Genomic DNA, 19,655 nt, shown 5'->3' on the forward strand with positions numbered 1-19,655 from the left:
TATTATTATTATTATTATTATTATTATTATTATTATACTATTATTATACTATTTATAATAATAATAATAATGGAAAAGGAGAGGTCATCTATTGTGCACCACCTAAAATTCAAAGCACTATCCGCCACTGCTTGCTACACTACATTTTGAAACGTTTCAATGAATTATATGGTATTAAAAATAGAATAATCATGTAACTTAAGTCTGAAGACAAAAATAATTAAAGGATCTTCAGAGACCTGTCGTACACATTCATGTAATTCTCATTTCCTTTGAGGTTTATGGGTTGGAACAAGTTTATAGATAAGATATCTTGCTCTCATTTGAATTGAATGGAATGAATAACAGTAGGCAATGACACTACAGAATGGTTAGTAGTATATGCGTGCGAAGATTTCCGGAGTGTCATTGTGATATTCAATTGTTTAGTTTGTATTTTGAACAAAAGGCATAATCGTTCTATTCTCAGGTTTGTTGAAATGTGGTGAAAGGTAAATATAATAGACCGCCTGATTTCACTGTGTGATCTTAGTGTGTTCAATAGATTAGAGGCTTTTGGTTTTTATTCCTCACTTCATTACTCTCATGGTCTTCTAGCATAACGCTGTTTGCTATAAAAAGGAAATCGACAATAGTGTAAGTTCAGTTTCGTTCTAAGAACTTGAACTAATTTCCGAGAATTAGGGTGAGTTGAATATAAGAACAACATCCATTTTGTGTTGTTTTAAATTAAGAATTTCGTGTATCTTTGCACGTTATTGTTGTCAAGCACATTTCACGTTGACGAAAATAATGTTAACCCTTTCCTAATAAGAGAGTGACCTTAGTAAGGTAAAATGACATGGTTGCCTTAACAGCAAATAGTTACTAATTAAGATGCACGACATTATTTGGTCGTTCTCTCACTAAGTTATTTTCCTCTGGTGCTAAGAAAATAACAGTATTAAGAGGACTTTCCCATGGATAAGGAGTGTAGTATTACTTATACACGTGTAAGGATTAATTTAGTGTATATTCGTAATCAATCGTCCAATTAGTCTTTGAAAATGAAGAATGATAATGCTGAACATGAACGTGCTTTGCATTTTATTATTAGGAGAAGAGGCTTCATTTTGTAACAGTTCGCGTCAACGCAACGCAAAATGTGCGTATTAGTTTTTCATCGCGTAGCAGATGTAATAGTTATTTGGGCAGGTTTTGCAATTTTAGCGAAGGCTGATACGGAATGAGGCCCAAGGGCCATAACCATAATTAAATTGAAGCATTAATATTTGTGTACTCTTGAGTTTGTTGGTGGGCAAACTAAAAAAAAAAAAAAAAAAAAAAAAAAACAACTTAATCCTAAACAGTTACGACTTTCATTTAAGGGCGATTTTAACCCTTAGTGTATAGCTTTCCGAAAATTTATATGTGCCTGTGAAGGGGGGGGGGGCAATGTGGTATATATAGAATTGCTCTCGAGTAACATAATGATTAGACTGCCGGGGCCGCGATGGTCCAGTGGTAGAGCGTTCACCTCGTAGTGGTGTCCTTGGTTCGATCCTAGCTCGCGCCAATTGGACTTTCTAGTAGATAAACACCGTGTGCGTGGGGTTTCACGGGGTTTTCCTGTTTCATCCCACTTTATCCATTCCACCATTTCATTCATTTCTTATCATTGCCGTCTCCTTTAGCCTGGCCTGCATAACGGACGTAAAACTGAAAGATTTCATTTAATTTTTTTGATTCGTCTGCCTTGTCCCAGGTTCACTTTCTGGTGGGACGTAGATTTTTTGATGTTGACCCAATACCGTAAGGCAATTGTAAAGCTACTTGAATTATGAGGTAGCAAATTTCGATCTAGAGAGCCAGAAGTAATGGCGATGGGAGTATCACCAACTAAAACCGTTAGTCAGCCATGACCTTTCGTTGATTGTAGAGCCAGGGAAACTTTTAAAACTGTCTGTGCGAATATTTTGCTTCAAAGTACAAGGTAACCAAGAGAAAAAAAGTTCTTGCCGTTTTTGACATTCTATTATTCATGCGCTCCTAGAGAAGAAATGAAATGGCGTACGTGCCTGCCAAGTGATTGGGAATTAGTCGACCTTCAGTAATACAGGCACACTGCTCACATACAGCACCGAGTGACGAAGAGACATGTAGATATTGAAATAGCATGTTCACCTGTGTTCTTTATACTTACTTTAAAGTGGGCCTGCCTGCTGCTGCATCAAGTCACCGCATATGCCAGACATTTGGGGAGAATGCCGTGAACGAACGCGTCCCCAGACGTTGTTGGTTCCAGAAATTCCGTTCTGGAGATGCGAGCTTTTCGGATGAACCTCGCAGTGGACGATCAAATGTGTTGGATGTCGAGACCTTGAAAGCAGCCATAGAGGAGGACAGTGGTCTAATGTGTGATGATCTTGCAGAAAGGGTCCATGTTTCCGCTGAAACAGTCAGACCGCACGGGATAGGGAAGTCGTCAAGTTAAACAAGTGGGTACCCCATATATTGTCGGTAGCCAACAAAGAACAGTGAGTGACATCCTGTTTGTTCCTGCTCACTTGGCACCCAACACACCTTCTCTGTGACACTCCCAAGCGCACTATATATTGGTTGTCGCCACGTATCCTGTTCCTCACACCTCAAGACTACCTCTGCACCCACGAAAGGTTATACTCCCTCGTCAAGTGGTGCATTACGAGCTCTTTCCACCTTGTCAGATTATCATTGTTGATATCTACTTTTAGCAGTTGCAGAGGGTACCCGTGCGTTGCGACAGAAGGAACTGGCATTGGTGAATCTCAAGGGTGTGCTGTTCCTGCATGACAATTCTAAGCCACATGTGGCAAAGAGACCGGGAGACCTTTCAGCAACTTGGCTGGGAGACACTGTCATGCACCATATTCACCAGACCTTGCACTAACGTATTACCACCTCTTTGTTCCCTCGACAACCACCTCCGTGGGGGATCCTTTGCGGAATGCACTCACGGACTTGTTTGCATCCACGACTGCCGTTTTTTATCACCAAGGTATTGTGCGGCTGCAGGAACATGTTGGGAAAAAGTGTTGAATGCTGATGGAGATTACTTCAAAACCTAAAAGTACGAACCGTCCACTGTATTGCTCTTGTTTATCACTACTCTAGAACATCATGTCTAACTCAGTTTCCTAACGTAGCTAAGTGGATCCTCTGAAACAATAGATCAGTGTTAAGTTTTCCAGTTCTTTTCTTATATGCTTCATAAGGATGTATGGGAAACTAGAAATCGAATAGCTAAAATGAAAAGATAGATTAAGAGTTAGAGATAGGAACGAACTGATTAATTATTACTTCATTACACAGATATTTAATGTCACACATCAATTAACAGTATTCGAATATAACGCATTCTTGACTCGTATAGTGTTAAAAAAAAAAATATATTCTTTACAGAGGCTATTATTATTTTCGTATTGAGTCTTAATTAAACGTATGGCTTATATGACTATGCATTGTTCGCATAGTCATTTAAAGTTTAGGGTTTCTTTGCAGTGCCGGATCCATTGTAAGATAGCTCTATAATTTATAAAGTAGATCTGAGTTACATTTACCATAATTGAGAATCCTGAGATATCAGAGATCTGTATATTGTCGAGCGTATATAACGTAAAATAAACAAAACATATTTGTTTCACATCGTGACCTACGATTAACTTCCAAGCTATGGAGATTCAATATTGAAACAAGAAGTGGTAAATTTAGTTCTTTGAGTCTCAACAGAGGAATTATCATTATGACCATAGGTATTCTGTCATTATTGACAGGTCACTTACTGCAAACTGAAAACTCCCATGCATCACTGTCTTCTGCTAACCTCTTCGCCTTCTTATAGGAATTCTGTTTTAATGCCATCTATCAATTGTAGCTTCTTTTTCCCCTTCCTCTTTTTCCTGCCACATAACCTTCTAGCACTCCCCTTATGGACAGCTCGTTTTCAGCCAATATTCCAATCAGTTTCTTTTCTTCTTTTTAATTACATCTAAAATTGTTATTTTTCTTCTATTTTTAACTCTCCCTCATTCGTTTCGTGCGGCCAAGCTAATTTCTTTCATTCTTCTTCACATCCACATTTGAAAAGCCATTTTTCATCTTTCTGACATAATCTTACATGTTTCTGCAAAGTACAATATTTTACACAAAATATTTTGAGTCTATCTTAACTCTGTATTCAAGGGCCCACAATCTAAATTTTTTTTCTAAATGGTTTTTCGCCATATCTATTCTTGCGTTTATTTTACGTTGGCACTTAATATCACTAATAATACTACCCAGGTGTCGAAAACTTGTCACCTATTCTACTTTCTCCCCTCTTGCTTCTATATTTAATAAAGACCGCTTCGTTCCAGTCATTATTACTTTTGTCTAACGTTTAGTTTCATCTCATATTCGCATGTTTTCCTCAAGTTGTCTAAAACATCTTCCTAATTTTATTTTCAGATTACGCAAGAAGCACCATATCATCTGCAAACCGTATGCACTTAATCATTCTTCCTGCTACCAAAATATTATCTTCATTATGCAGGCCCTTCTTCACTATTTATATATATTAATAATTGGCGAGAAGTAACATTCCTGCCGAATTTCCTTTTCAGTTGCACTCTCCGCTGTTCATTTCTTCCCCTTGTTGGTTCATATGTGAGTTTCTTATAAAGGCCCAGCTAATTCCCTCCATTCTTCTCTACACCCATATTTCGAAAGCCAGCAGTTTTTTTTTTTTCATCGTTCTTGAGTAAAGTTCATGTTTCTGTTCCGTAGAATACAATACACCACACAAAACATTTTATAATTCTTTTTCTTAATTCTTTGTTCAAGGACCCCACAAGATCGACTTTTATTTTTCCTAAATACTCCTTGGGTGCGACCTATTCTTGAGTCGCTAAATCCGTATCAAAATGCATTCTTTATTCTCTTACACAGTTTTGCACTGGTATTGTTGACGGATGGGCGGATGTTGACGAATCATTCTGTAAGACTTCCTATCTTTATACATAACATGCTTTGAAAATTATATAAAAATATATATCAAAATAAAGACGTAATAGTGTTCTATTTTGAGAAAAATAAGTCTTATTAATTTATGCATTTCCATATAAAATACTATTGCAAATATTCGGGTTCACTTTAAACTGCAGTTTTTACCGTACACTGACTCAGTGCTGATAAGAAAATTTACACTCCAATTAAACTAACAACGAGTCCATGTCATGTTGAGCCGTATATTGAGTTAAGATTCTTTTGTAACGGATGTTAATTAAATTATAGTAGCGTAGCCATATCAATGTGCGTTTTATATCGTTACAATAGATTTTTTTTTTTTTTTTTTTGTAAACTCCCTCAGCTGTGGGAAGTAGGCTACGGAAGGACGAAATGCGCAAGTGAATGATGTAAGAAAAATTGTTAGGGGCCACGATAGCTCAGTGGTAGAGCACTCACGTGTGGCGTGTAGTGTTCCTGGTTCAATCCTAGCTCCCGCCAAGCAGACATACACCGTGTATATGTGAGTTTCCTCGAGGTTCTCTTGTTTCCTCCCACTTTCGTCATTGAGCCATTCTTATCCATCTCATCACCATTTTCTTTAGCCTCGCTGCATAGTCGTGGGTCTCTAAATGAATGAAAAAAATAAGAAAAAAAAAGAATAATTGTTGAAGTAAAAAGAGGAGGAAGAGATAATAAAGCCCAGGGACATAATGTTCTTCACTGCAAATTCATATGGCTTGAATCAAATCAGTGGCATCTCGTAGCGTAGTCGCTAACGCTCTCATCTTTGGTCCTAGCGGTCCCGCGTTCGATTCCCGGTGAGGACACTTGGTCGAATAGGTGTAACAACCTTTACAAACCAGCCGTTCTGAATGAAGTTTTTCCTGTGTTTTTCTCATTAATACCAGGCAAATGGTGAAATGGCATCTAACATACAGGTCCTAGGCCACGTCCTTTCGTCCTTCCCCATTTCCCAGATAGTGGGCTTGTCGAAGGATATCACCCCCCTTACGTGATGGCCTAAGACCCAAGATATCAATAATACCAAAAATACAGGGTATTTTAAAACAACACCGACAACGTTTGGGAGGTGATTCCTGACACCAAGATAAGACAAAAAGTATAGACCAACCTGGGTGCACAAAAGCTTCCTTTCGGAGTTATAGGCTGCCGAAAACATGAAAAAGAAAAAAAATAAAGGTTCATAGCTCCAATACTATGGGACCTACCTTAGGCGGGTCAAGACTTCACTTTGGAACTAGTATGTGCCCTATCCAAATATCCTTGTTTCAGAATCCTGTGGTACTTTCACAATTTTTATTGAGGTAGTTGATGCCCGTATATGCCCGTAGCCAAACTGCCTCTATAAAAATTGTTACGGAAGTACCGTAGGATTCTGAAACCTGTATTTTTAGATAGCGCACTCATTAGTTCCTAAGTAAAATCTTGATCTGATTACGGTAGGTCCCATAGTTTTGAAGCTTTGGACCTTTAAAGTTCATTTTTTCATGTTTTCGACAGCCTATGACTCCGAAAGGAAGCATTTATGCATCCAGGTTGATCTTTATTTTTTGTCTTATTTTGATGTCTGGAATCACCTCCCAAACGTTGTCGGTGTTGTTTTGAAACACCCTGTATATAAATAAATATATAAATTGAATCGAGCCAGACACTTCTCTCAACAGAGATTACAGCTATACCACCATGCCGTTATTTTCCTGATTGATGAAACTGGTTGTTAAGCTGTGATTTAGTATAGGTTAAAATAGTATTAATTAAGGGATATTTTTAATTTATTATTGTTAATAATAGACCAGTTCGAAGGTAATAATCTTCTTTGCTATCATTCTGATGTTCAATTATTCTACTGTATGATGTCATAATAAAGACTGATAGAATGTTGTAAGATAATACAATCTTAATGACATATAATAGAAAATGACAAGTAAGGGAAAATTGTGTATTTAAAAAAATATCTTTTAAAATTAAATGATAATATCGTTATCTACATATCTTTGTCATTCTTGCTGTATTCTTGCTATATCATGGTCTTTTTATAACTCAACGCGCTAATTGGTGTACGATATGCATTCTTTGTTTGATTTTTCTACCACGGCCAACGCATATACATTCCACAAATATCCAGTAATGAGAGTGAATAATTGAAAACAGTGATTTGTGTCTACATTATTCCATGAAATGTCATGCAGTACGTGTCTCGCAATCTAGTACCGTGAGATAGTGTTACGTTGTACGAAGAGAATTGAATTCAGCATCACATAAATTTTTGCAAATCTTCTGCCTACATTGCAAATACAGTTACTAATACATTATGTATATAGCGATATATTAGCCGTCTATCTAGCCTTTCATCGTTCTGCAGGTAATGATTTCAGATTATAGCTAATGAATATGTACTTATTTATTTTATGTTGTCACTTCAGATATAAGTTAGTAAAATTCCGTTACAAATTCTGTATATTTTTGAAATTATTCTGCAAACACGTAAGCTTTAATCACGATGTTACAAAGTTCATTTTGTTATCTTAAGTAGTTTTATTTCTTGTAGATATTAACTGAAGGATAATTGAGATATGACGTACATACACTTCCTTTTTGAATAGCGCTTTGATTAATCTGGAGTCTATGAAATTTAGGTGTATAAAATTTTAGTTAACGAAGTGAGAAGTAAAGAAATTAAGCAAGCACGAAAGAATCGAAAGTAGGAAGAAATAAAAAAAAAATAGAAAACAAACGCAGATAAAACAAATATATTGATTGCTACTATTTACTCAATCATATAATTAAAAAAAAAAAAATTCTTGATTTTCGTTCCACGAATGGACCGCGGTGGCTCGGAAGTAGAACGCACAGCTCTGTGCGTGGTATCGCTGGTTCGATCCCAGATCTTTGTGGTGAACAAGCATCGTATGCATGGGTTTTCTCGGGGTTCTTCCGTTTCTTCCTATTTTCTTCATTGCAACATTATCTTCCATCTCATTATTACTGTTTCTCGTAGCCTTGGGTCATAAATGTAGGATGTGATACAAAATATGTCCTATAATTATGTGCTGTAGGCTGAAGGAGACGGGTGATTAATGAAAATGGCTGAAATGAGAATACAAGAGGAAACTGAAAAACTCTTGAGTTTACCCACGGACACGATATTATCTACCACAAACTCACATTACCTGGGATCGAATCAGGGACCTCTCGCGTTAGAGATGAGCGCTGCACCACTGAGCAACCGTCCCCTCTCCCAATCGTATAACTTGGATACATTGGAATATCCAGTACCCAAAAGTTGGATTCGTAATTCAAAATACATCATTAATGAATTTAAAATGAATCGACCTAATTCAAAGAACAAAATAAAGATTCTGCATTGTCACCTTTAAAATGAAAGACATGTCATACGTTGTTTCTCTGTAATTACTTTAGTGCGTTTGGGTCATTTGGTGATAATAAGTAGCTCTTACTTACTACATTATAACACAGTGTATAATTATAATCATACATTAGTTTTTGTTGTAAGGAACACCTATATTCTGTAAGTTGTTCAGTTCGCATCTTGGCTTACAGTTTTCAACGATGGGTAACTTACTATCCATTTCATAAAGATAGGCCCCTGACTTCGTGGTGCTGCCGTGACGTTCAGTCAAAACTTATATTGCATTGTCGTACCTCGTTGGAATTGCTGAAATGTTGTCTTTTCAATACTTAAGACATAAAAATTTTCTCTGTACTATGTAGTGAGAAAAAAATAAAAATTAATGAAAAAGTGCGTATTTTTTCATACTTTTTTGGTAGATCAATGTTTAGAGGACTATATCTCAGAAAAGAGATCACGTGAAATAATTTCCTGTGCACAATATGTAGATGCATCCATTAACTGTAAGTTGAGAAAAGTTCAATTTTCATCACTTGATACTTTTTGTGTAATTAAAACAAATGTACGACGCTCTGATCTCCTTTACCATGGTAGTTAGAGAAACGTACAAAACACTGTTCGAAAATTTGGAAGTCTAGTGTTCCAAATATTTGAAACTATTAACATAAAAAGGTTTAGTTGGTAGAGTATTTACTTTTTAAAAAAATTTTTTTACTTCAACATGTTCTCTGCGTTAAGCGGTGAGCCATGTTGCAGCCCAATCTTTAAATTCCCCGCGCTTATATGAAGAAACAGCATACAGTAAGTGGAAGTGCGGCAACGCTGTCGTGCAGTGTTGTCGCGTTCAGGAAGTTTGTAGCGCGAAGCTTACTTCATAAGAATGTAATAGGAAAAAGTATTTATTATAACCTTTCACAACATCATAAAAATAATAATAATGCATTACACATCTCAATTTAATCGAAATAAAACGTTGAAGTAAAACATCCGAAAACTCATCTATTTACTTCATTCACTTTCGTAATGGGTTTGTTGACTCATCGCTGCTCCTGTTATCTTCCTGTATACTTATTAACAATGGCTCCATTTCTACCTCAAGATCCTGTATCAGTATACACACTTTCCAGGTTACGAACATGTTAAAGGTTAAAAAGAAATGTATCCTTGGCAATCACGTGTTCACCTAAGTTCTGCGATCAATTCCCCTGCCGAATGTACAATAACACAGAATGGGTCCTTTGTTTTCTTTCAACGAAAAAAAAAAAAAAAAAAAAACAAAGCAATGAGTAGGTGACGAGGGCTGTATTTGGGTCTAATCACGTTGCACTGATTACGTCTTCAACACTTCCCTTCGGTTCGTAGGCGTCAAAAACTTAGACATGCACTCACACCATATGGGTTCATTGCAATGAGACGGACGAATGGGCATTTATATTTTCCTTAGTATATGTCGTGGCTTTTGATTATATATATATATATATATATATATATATATATATATATATATATATATATATATATATATATGGATATTCCTTTACGAGCGGTGGTATTACAAAAAAAAAAGAGACAAAATTTTTAGGGATAATGAAATTGCAGAACTGATGAATGACTCCGACTCAGACGGTTATGAGTTAGTAATGAATAGTAATGACATTGATTATTCTGTGCTCAGTGGCGTATTCGGGAGTGAACAAGATAGTAACTCTGTTTCAAGTTAACCTGAGGCTGCGCCGGGAAAGAGAGAAAAAAAGTGTCGTTCCTATTCAAAGACAGATTCTGATGTAGCTTGGAGCGATAAAATTCAAGTAAATGCATACCCCTGTTTAGTGGTATCCCGGAAATTGATCAAAATGCTGGGCTATCTACAGAGTATTCCGCATATAAAGTGTTTCAGCTGTTTTTACCGATGAAGTTTTATAGTAAAAAAAAAAAGTTGAATTGATTTTGAGTTGAACGTCTTGTTCAGCAGTAAGGCTATATGAGACGTCGACCTACTGATTAACGTGGAATCCAAACTACATGAGCTTCTCCCAGGAATAGTAGTAAAAGTTATGAATCAATACGCAAAACAGCAGATTGAGAAAAAGAAAAAAATACTAAAACAAAAATCTTTGTTTTCTAAATGAAAGCGTGTTACTTTAATTAAAAACAAGGAAATTTTTACACTAATTATTCACATAAGCCTTGTACGGAAGCCAGCTTTACGCGGTTTTACAAATCAACTACGCAAGAGCTATTAGTATGTCTGTCAAGTGGTGGAACAGATTTTCTGTGAAGTGTAAACTCAACATTACATATCAACTAAGGTTGTATCATATAATAAAGTTTATGCTTGTATTTGTTTCTGTGCAAGTGTATTTTGTACTGCGTGCAGTAAGTGAAAAACTGATAAAAAGCAACAAATTTTCGAAGACCATCACATGCAAATCCAAACAAAATAAGAGTTCGCTTTTCTAATTTTGAACATTTGGCACATTTTCTGTATATCCTGTTAATTTCTAAGAAATTGGTTTAAAATCTGTGGAGATAAAATTTTAAAAATATCTCTAAAAAGTGCCGGACAGTGTGCGTGACAAGTTTAAATACCCGTCCGTCTGAGAGTGTATACGCGCCAGGAAAATGTGGCAACGTAGCACTCCGTATAAACTGCGATAGCGAAGGGCGCAAAGCTGAGAAAATTATAATGTCATATTTGTGATTATTTATCTTTTAAAACAAGTCAAAACAGTTTGGTTGAAAAAGCTACTTTAAGATCTTTCTAAAAGTTTTTTAAGATTGTTAATACACCGCAGCAATTCAGAGATAATGATGTCTCACTTTTTACTGAATAACAAGAAAATTACTACGTGTTGAGTGATGAAATTTTCAGAACTTACAGGTAACATATGCATCTACATATGGTGCACAGGAAATTATTTCATGTTATCTCCTTTCCGAGATATAGTCCTATAAACATTGATTTACCAAAAAAGTACGAAAAAATACGCACTTTTTCATTAATTTCTATTTTTTTCTCACTACACAGTACAAAGAAAATTTGTATGTCTTAAGTATTGAAAAGACAACATTCCAACAATTCCAACGAGGTACGACAATGTAATATAAGTTTTGACTGGACGTCACGGCAGCACCGCCAAGTCAGGGGCCTATCTTTATGAAATGGATAGTAGTCAGATTTAACTGTAACAATGTGTCTGTCTGTCTTTCAGATGACGTCATCAGCGAAGCCCAATAGATTTGATACATTTGTATCACAGACTGAAAAGACATTTCAATATGACGATAGCCTTCCCAGTTTGCCCTTGCCAGCTTTAGAGAAGACCATCGAGAAATACCTGCAATCGGTGAAACCACATTTAACTGATCAGGAGTATGCTAGAACCAAAGAAATTGCCATGAAGTTCGAGAAAGGCGTGGGGAAGGATCTCCACGCGAAACTTGTCCAGAAGGCAAAGACTGAAAGAAATTGGGTAAGATATATTATTCTAAATAGTAAATAATAGATCAACAATTATAAATGATACAGTATTATTAACGATACGTACTTTTTTTTTATTGTTTTAATGAAATAGTCGGGGTTTTGTATATTTCACTTCAATATGTGTAGTCTGAAGGGTATAATGTTAGTGCTTGTCGATGTTATTGTGCTATATCAAAATTAAAAGGAAACAAGCAGCAAATTCTAAATTGGAAAAGCAAAGTAATGATGATATGGTTCAGTGTGCAAATCAGAGAGAGATCACCTTAGAAGGTCGTCAGATTATGGTAACTGGAATTCACATGTTCATAGGAATTTCGGCGCAAGTATATAAATCGTCAGTACAGTTATCAACATTCTCTATAGTTAAAATTGCTCCAGACTACACTCTTTTTTTTAAAAAGCTCAATATACACAGCAAAAATTGAGGTGTTAAAACAACACGTGCTTATGAATTGTCTGACAACAGTTACATGAGTAACAACTCTGCCGTCTGTTGTTCTTACCCGCTTTTTTTATATGCTAGGATATAAGAACAACAGATGGCAGAACTGCTACTCATGTAACTGCTTTCAGACAGTTCATAGGCTTACAAAACTATTTACGTCATTGATTACCGAAAACATAGTATGTTACCCGCTACTTGACATAAATGCCAAATATATTGCGTAAAGGTTTGCTTATAGGACACAATAAAATCCAATGCAAATTTTCACTGACAATTACTTGTTATTTTTGATATGCTCGGAAGGCGATGTCCTTGGTGTTAAAATTAACACACAAATAACACCCTTATGTAGTAGTCATTTTGTGTTTTTAACTTCATTTTTTGCTGTGTAACTTTAAAGACATCTTGATACATAATATCCTAATATATTTTAAAATATTTCTAAGATTACCAATAGAATATAAGGAACACATAGCAATATATTTAAAATTACTAACCTTCTCAATGTTCCTGTGTAAACAATGTCTTTTTCAATATCTATATTCCGGATATATTAGTCGAGTATCCGTCATCGGGTTGAAATACAGGCTTTAATCATATTGTATAAAAACCTATTCACATGCTTAGTTTCTAAATTTATCTTGTAAAGCCTATTTTATTGTTTAAAAGTCAGTTGACCGTGCAAATTATGGTTAAGATGAAGGAACTTTTTGTAATTTAACATCTTTCCTACTTCTTTCTTTTCCTATCTGATAAAGCAATGTTTGTGTGTTTTGTTTTTTCTTTGTAATTATTTTTTTGCATGTTGACCTTCAGAGTTCTTTTTTCTAGTCATGTGAGTTTTATTTTCTTTTATTGAACAATCTTTGCTTTTAACGTGACAACAATAACGTATTACGATATGGCTGTCAACTGAAGTGTTCACGTTTACTTTCACTGTTCTTCACGTTTCCTTAAGGGGAAGGGGAACACGGTGGCTCAGTGATAGAGCATTCACCTCTGGTGATGGGGATCTCTTGTTCGATTGCGGACTATTTGAGGTTGTGGCGGATAACATCATGTCCGTGTGGATTTTCTCAGCATTCACTTGGTTTCCTCCCATATTACAGGGCTTTTCTTGGTCAGGGAAGTCAGGAAAAATTCAGGGAAAGTCACGGAAATTATAAAATATATTCTTTCTAGCATTAATTGTACGCCAATTTCAGCTAAATGAATGTATAAGAAGTATCGTATCTTCAGAGTAATTGATTGTCAGACGTTTGTGGGTAGATATTAATAATCACAGTATAGGATGTTGCTCACATTTTTATGGGAGATAAGTGGAATGTACGTATTAGCAATTGATTACTACTTGTCTCTATAGATTAAATGTTCTCATATATAAATATTCACAACTATTTATTCCTTATTTGTATGTCAACGTCATCCAACACCTATAATGAAAATCAAGGAATTTCGTGAGAAAGTCAGGGAAATAGATTTCTCCAGATCAGTAGGAACCCTGTATTATCAACCCACCAATTATTTCATAATTATCCATCTCCTTTAACGTAAAGGGCATAAGCGTGGAACGATAAATTTCATTTCACTTAGGTTTTCGTCTCTATCTCCCCCAACATGTTTAAGTGTTTATATACAGTAAAAAATATTTACCAGGAGATAGTAAGAGCATTATCTGAGACATACATTATGTATTAAATTTGAACCTTTTCTTGAATGGTTGTTCCTAATTTTCAGATAGAGAAATGGTGGGAAGAATATGCATATTTCAGGAGTCGTGTCCCTTTGCTCCCATATGTCAGTATGGTTGGAGCAAGAAGTCCTAAGGAAGATATACGATCGTTGAATGAACGTCGTGGCCTCGGAGTAAGTATCGTAATCTTCAGTGGTAATTTTTGAAGAACTGTTAACTTTGGACATTTTAGTATGGGATCTTACCGTACTTGTTGTGGGACTAAGTTTATTTTACATTAAATAGGATAGTTTCTTTTTGACCAAATAACCTTTCTTGTACGGCCCGAACAACTATATCTGGTTTAGATGTTGCACAATGTATGAAGAAAGAAAAATTCTCAAAAATGAATAAAGACACGTACACTTATTTACCATTTAAAATCGTTGTTCCGTCGCAAGCCAAAGTTATATACTTATCTGTACAATTCCTTTTCTAAATAATTTGGAAATTAAGACAACATTTGAGCATCTAGTGTGATTATATAGGTAGACATCCTCTTTTTTAGTGATATATATATATATATACTAACAGAGCTTTTTTAGGCTTGCGAATTTTAACTACTGCGCGTTTCATTCATTGCGAGTGATCTGCGATTTCAAGGTTGACTCGAGCTCCTTCGTGGCTAAGCGGTTAGCGTACGCGACTTGGCGTGAGAGACCCGGGTTCGATTCCCGACGGGAGCTCATGTGGTTGGGATTCCACGTTAATCAGTAGGTCCCGTCTCAAATAGCCTCGCTGCTGAAAGGGACGTTAAACTCAAAATCAACTCAACTCAACTCAATGTTGACTGACTTTGTAGTAGTATTGATTTAAGTTAAGAGATAACACAATGTAGAAAGAAATTTGTAAACATTCACGTGAACATAAATAAAAAAAGTTTATAGTTGAAAAAAAACTTCTAAAATGTGCTCAAAATTTTTAAAAAATATATTTCTTTTTTACTATTTATTACTTTTAAGAATTATACAATTTAAAGAAAAGCGAACTGAGAGGGTTAAGCCGGCGGCTTTGTGCAAGAGAGTTTCGTTTAATTTTTATTTAAAGAAAATAAATACCGTAACATTTTTACCATTGTTATTATTGGATTGCAAAGCCAGACTAAATATATATATATATATATTAGTTTATAAAACCGAACTGACCTTTAAAATCCCTGAAAATCGTCATCTGAACTTCCTTCTTCTTCCTCTTCATATATAAGATGGTGTTTATATATGACCATCAAATTTTAAATTTTAAATCAAACACTGTACATTTTTATACTAATTTCAAGCATAAGACGCACCTCAATTTTGGAGGCAATTTTTCGAAGAAAACAGTGCGTCTTATGGTCCGTAAAATACGATAGTACGAATAACACAATCAGTTTACTTGTCTTATTACGTAATAACCAGATGGAACTGATGCTATGATCTTATAATCCGCTTTCTTTGGAAAGAGAAAATGTGGTAAAGAATCTGTTCCATGCGAAATTATCTTGCGCAATAGTCTGTACATCCTCCAGCCGCTCCACATTCAAGTCGCGGCGTAATAAGATAACAAACTACACCTTTTATAATATCCGATGCATAATAACTTAAAACGCAAATCAATTATTCATTCATTACTACATAATATTAACTTGAACATCATTTTCTGTAATTGACTCATAGTTTTATTTTTATTCGAAAGAAAAGTTATTTTGTAGTTTTTAGTGCATATGATGTAAAAGTCTGAGGTTTAAAAGATTTTATTTTAAATTATTATTTAATACTTTTTAGTCTTTAAAATCTTCTTGATTTATGATAATAAGTTTTATATCAGTAGTTTTATTATTTGTTTATTTTATACCACATGATGCTACACGCAACAGAATCATAGTAAACTAATATATATTATAATACATCTGTTACTGGTCTTACTGCACTTCTTGATAATCTTTGTTGTTGCATAACTTCTTTCCTACCTGCTTCGAACACTATAATTGTTAAATTTATAGACCATCTAGAGATACTATTCTGATAACAGAGGTATGTTCTTATGTTCCACCCTCTTCCAATATACAAAGTAGACCATTTATCTTGATACGCTCTTGTAACCTCCATCATCCTGTAGCGCATCCTCTGTATTTTCACTGAACACTTGTTTATATGTGCTTTGTCCTGAGGGTACTCTTTACATTTCAAAACCTTTGGAACGGGTTAACGAAGTTTATAACTTTATCAACCAGTGTGTGTCTGTCTCATTTGCGTTATTACTGCTATAGAGACCACCAAAATTTATATATTTATGATACTGTAGCGTCCTTAGTTTGCAACACTGCGTAACAAGAGTATTGTATGTTTTTCTTTTACATGAAAATTTGAAATATTTAATAACCGCACGTGCTATTTAAAAAAAGTAATACAACTTTATGTTGGGTTGGCAACACAGTTAACCTTGTAATATCACAGAATGTACCAAACGATGTCCCCTGCCGATATTTGCATGGTACAAAATTTCAGCATATTTTGTTTATTATTAAAAGTTGCAAAGGCGTATCAAGGTAAAAGGTTCACCCTATATATATAGTTCGTTCCTAGGGCAGTACTATATTTTATAGTACGCCCTTGGATTTTGTGAAACGTTGTAAACCCTGTCAATGTTGGAGCTGTTCGGTAACTATATTGGGCACCCGAGTACAATAATTCACGTTATTCAAAATCCTTGGTCCTCCTACAATGGATTTGAAGGCGTCCCATCGACGTTGATTTAACAATGGGAAAAGAGTAAAAGAATTGATTCCAAGATTTGACTTGACACATATAACGAAGTTAATAGATGTAATAAATAAATGAATAAATAAAATGTTCTGTATATTCTGAAGTTACTATGGCTGTACCAAAAATGAAAACGTCCATTTTCATTTGCGAGAACAAATTATATCGAAAGGTTTTTGTTGCATGCAGACTTTACTATAACAGGGTGTCTATCGGTCACAAAAGTCACGAATGTCACGAAAAAGTCACGAAATCAGAAAACGGTAATGAAAGTCACGAGAAAGTCACTAAATTTAGCTTTTAGGTCACGATTTTTTTTTTAACTGTACAAATGTAAGTACAGATTGGAAAATTTCGTTCTATAAAACGTCAAAATTCACCACCAAAAATGTCTGTGGTCGGCTTTATACGTTACCAAATCGCAAGCAAAGTACGTTTCTATCGCATGGATGAAAATTCGGCCTAATTCGCACCCAAATTTGCTCTTGAAAATGTTAGGAAATTTTATGATTTGGTGAAGAGAAGGTCACGAAAAAGTCACGAAATATCATTTTGGAATTTTAGTAGACACGCTGTATAAGCAGGGAAACATTACTGACAAGCTATCATATCTGCTCTCTGTATGATCCTAGTGAAAAACTTGGTCCTGGACTTACCTGTGTTTGAAGATTCCGTCTCGATATTCGCCTGAAGAACCCTGGATAGACCACAACCAGAATGGTTGGCCACAGATTTTCGCAGTTGCAAAGCAAAACTTCTAACCTTTAGCCTACGATGACCTTTCAAAGACAACTAATAGAAGTACATGATATATCCATTGTTTACTTTTAAACAAATTCAGCATTTTCAAAGATAAGGTCACTGTGGCTCTAGTAGAACGGCCGCATTTGAAGTTCCGAGTCCCGAATTGTCCTTTTTCTTTTTCATATCACTGTATCTTCCCCCTAAACAATTATCATAATTTTCATATATTATGACTTCCTTTAAATTACAAGGACCTAAGCGCAAAATGTTATACTAAATACTTTTTTTTTTTGTGCAAGAAGGATAATTGAAAAAATAAAGCGTTAAAATTAACTGAACTGTAGAAACATTTACATGGAATCATAATCGGTAAGTTTGACTTTTGTCTTCTTATAGGAAGCTGCATTATACATTTACTACCTCCTTGAATTTTGGATTCTCTTAAGGAAGGAAAAAATAGCACCTGTGAAAGCTGTAGATAATAAAACTCGTTTTAGTATGTCACAGTATCGACGTTTGTTCAACACAACGAGGATTCCAGGAACGACATGCGATTCTATTCATTCATACTTCAAAACAGGTAGCGTATTTCCTCGATTAAAATGGAATCACGCTTTTAGTAATATGAACATAATTATAGTACACTAATTGATGAAGCTTGTTCTAGTTATTTCTTGATTGGTTTGGCGCATCTTTCCAATCTTACTTATTCTCAGCCAAACTATTTATCTTGTAACTTTTATTTCTTATCTCTTGTGGTCTGTATATTTTAATCGCCTCTGAGTATTTTTAGTATGATATACTTAGCATTAATTTTGTTAGAGACTGATGTTTATTGAAGATTTTTCTGTTACTGATTTTTTTCTCCAGTATTAGTTTGTCTAAGAGAGTTTTTTATTTCATTATTATCACTACAGTAGTTTTAACTTCGACGTCGGTTATTCTCAGATAAATATTATGGAATGAACATTTGTTTTTACACAACAGAAGAAAAACGAATATGGAATAGGTAGCAGTTCAAGAAATAATCTCAGAATAATAACGTGTCCGACAGTGTTGACAGGAATAAATTCAACGAAATATCTTCGCTGTTTCACACGCCACAACACACACAACAGGTAAACGAACTGTGGCTTTTAATAATAAATTCTTTACTATAATAATTTTCAGTTACCACAAAATCCATTCTTTCCTATAATTATTCGCAGTTACCACAAAATCCATGCACTTAATGTTATTTTTTCCGGTGTCTCTGTTACATTATACTTTTCTGACTTTAGTAATAAAAAGCTATAATTCTAAAGTGAGGGTAATTACAGTGAAAATAGAACAATCTAATAAATGCCGGAATTCGTTGTCAAAGATTATTGTATTTCCATAAAATTCCATTACAATAGAGATATCAGTTATTTCAGTACATAATCTCATTGCTGTAACACGGTCGGATATAACCAAGCATATCGTAAAATGTGAAGGTAGACTTAATAGTAGAGATCGTCACTCGAGACTTGCGTGTAATCAATGAAGCAACTGACAAAGTCGTCAGTGAACCGCTTGTATCTTTTGCATAGCTGATGGCAGATCAAAGTCGCTTCTCTAAACTAACAGAAATGGTCCATTTTACATTAGCAGATTCCAAATAGCTGAAAATTGTCTATGGCAATTTTTTGTAGTGCTAGAAATTAAAATGTAGCAGTAAAACAATACCTTGTATCCATTTTATTTTATAACTGAATATTTCTCAAAATCATATATATATAAACAAACAACTGGCAAAGACATCATCTATACAAATAAGCATGACATCCTAGAATGGTTGACAGGCATGGCCTGATCAACAATCATTAATCTTACATCCTATTGGATAACTAGTACATATATAGAATTAATTATAGAAAATGAGGATATTGGGTTGAATAAAATAAAATACTATTTGCCTAACGTTAAATTTCTAATTAAATTAATACATGCGTAAAATATGTTTTCATTACTCATTTTAATTATTCATCTTTTCATTAATTGGTTATTCACAACTTTATATGTATTATTCATTCGCAGCTCAAATCTGACTTATTAGAAACTTGTCAATTTATAGAAGAGATTCCAACAAGAGA

General features: G+C 34.8%; 1 protein-coding gene across 1 annotated transcript in view; it reads left to right on the forward strand.

Moving 5' to 3' along the window:
- CROT (Carnitine O-octanoyltransferase) overlaps positions 1-19,655 on the forward strand; it is a 72,136-nt gene that overhangs the window by 18,181 nt on the left and 34,300 nt on the right. Inside the window, exons 2-4 of the mRNA XM_081736693.1 lie at positions 11,608-11,868; positions 14,062-14,190; positions 17,938-18,121. Coding sequence (XP_081592819.1) covers positions 11,608-11,868; positions 14,062-14,190; positions 17,938-18,121 — 574 coding nt within the window. The remainder of the gene's footprint in view (positions 1-11,607; positions 11,869-14,061; positions 14,191-17,937; positions 18,122-19,655) is intronic.

The sequence above is a fragment of the Thermobia domestica genome, chromosome 13, assembly GCF_964235325.1.
Source record: "Thermobia domestica chromosome 13, izTheDome1.hap1.1, whole genome shotgun sequence".
NCBI lineage: Eukaryota > Metazoa > Arthropoda > Insecta > Zygentoma > Lepismatidae > Thermobia > Thermobia domestica.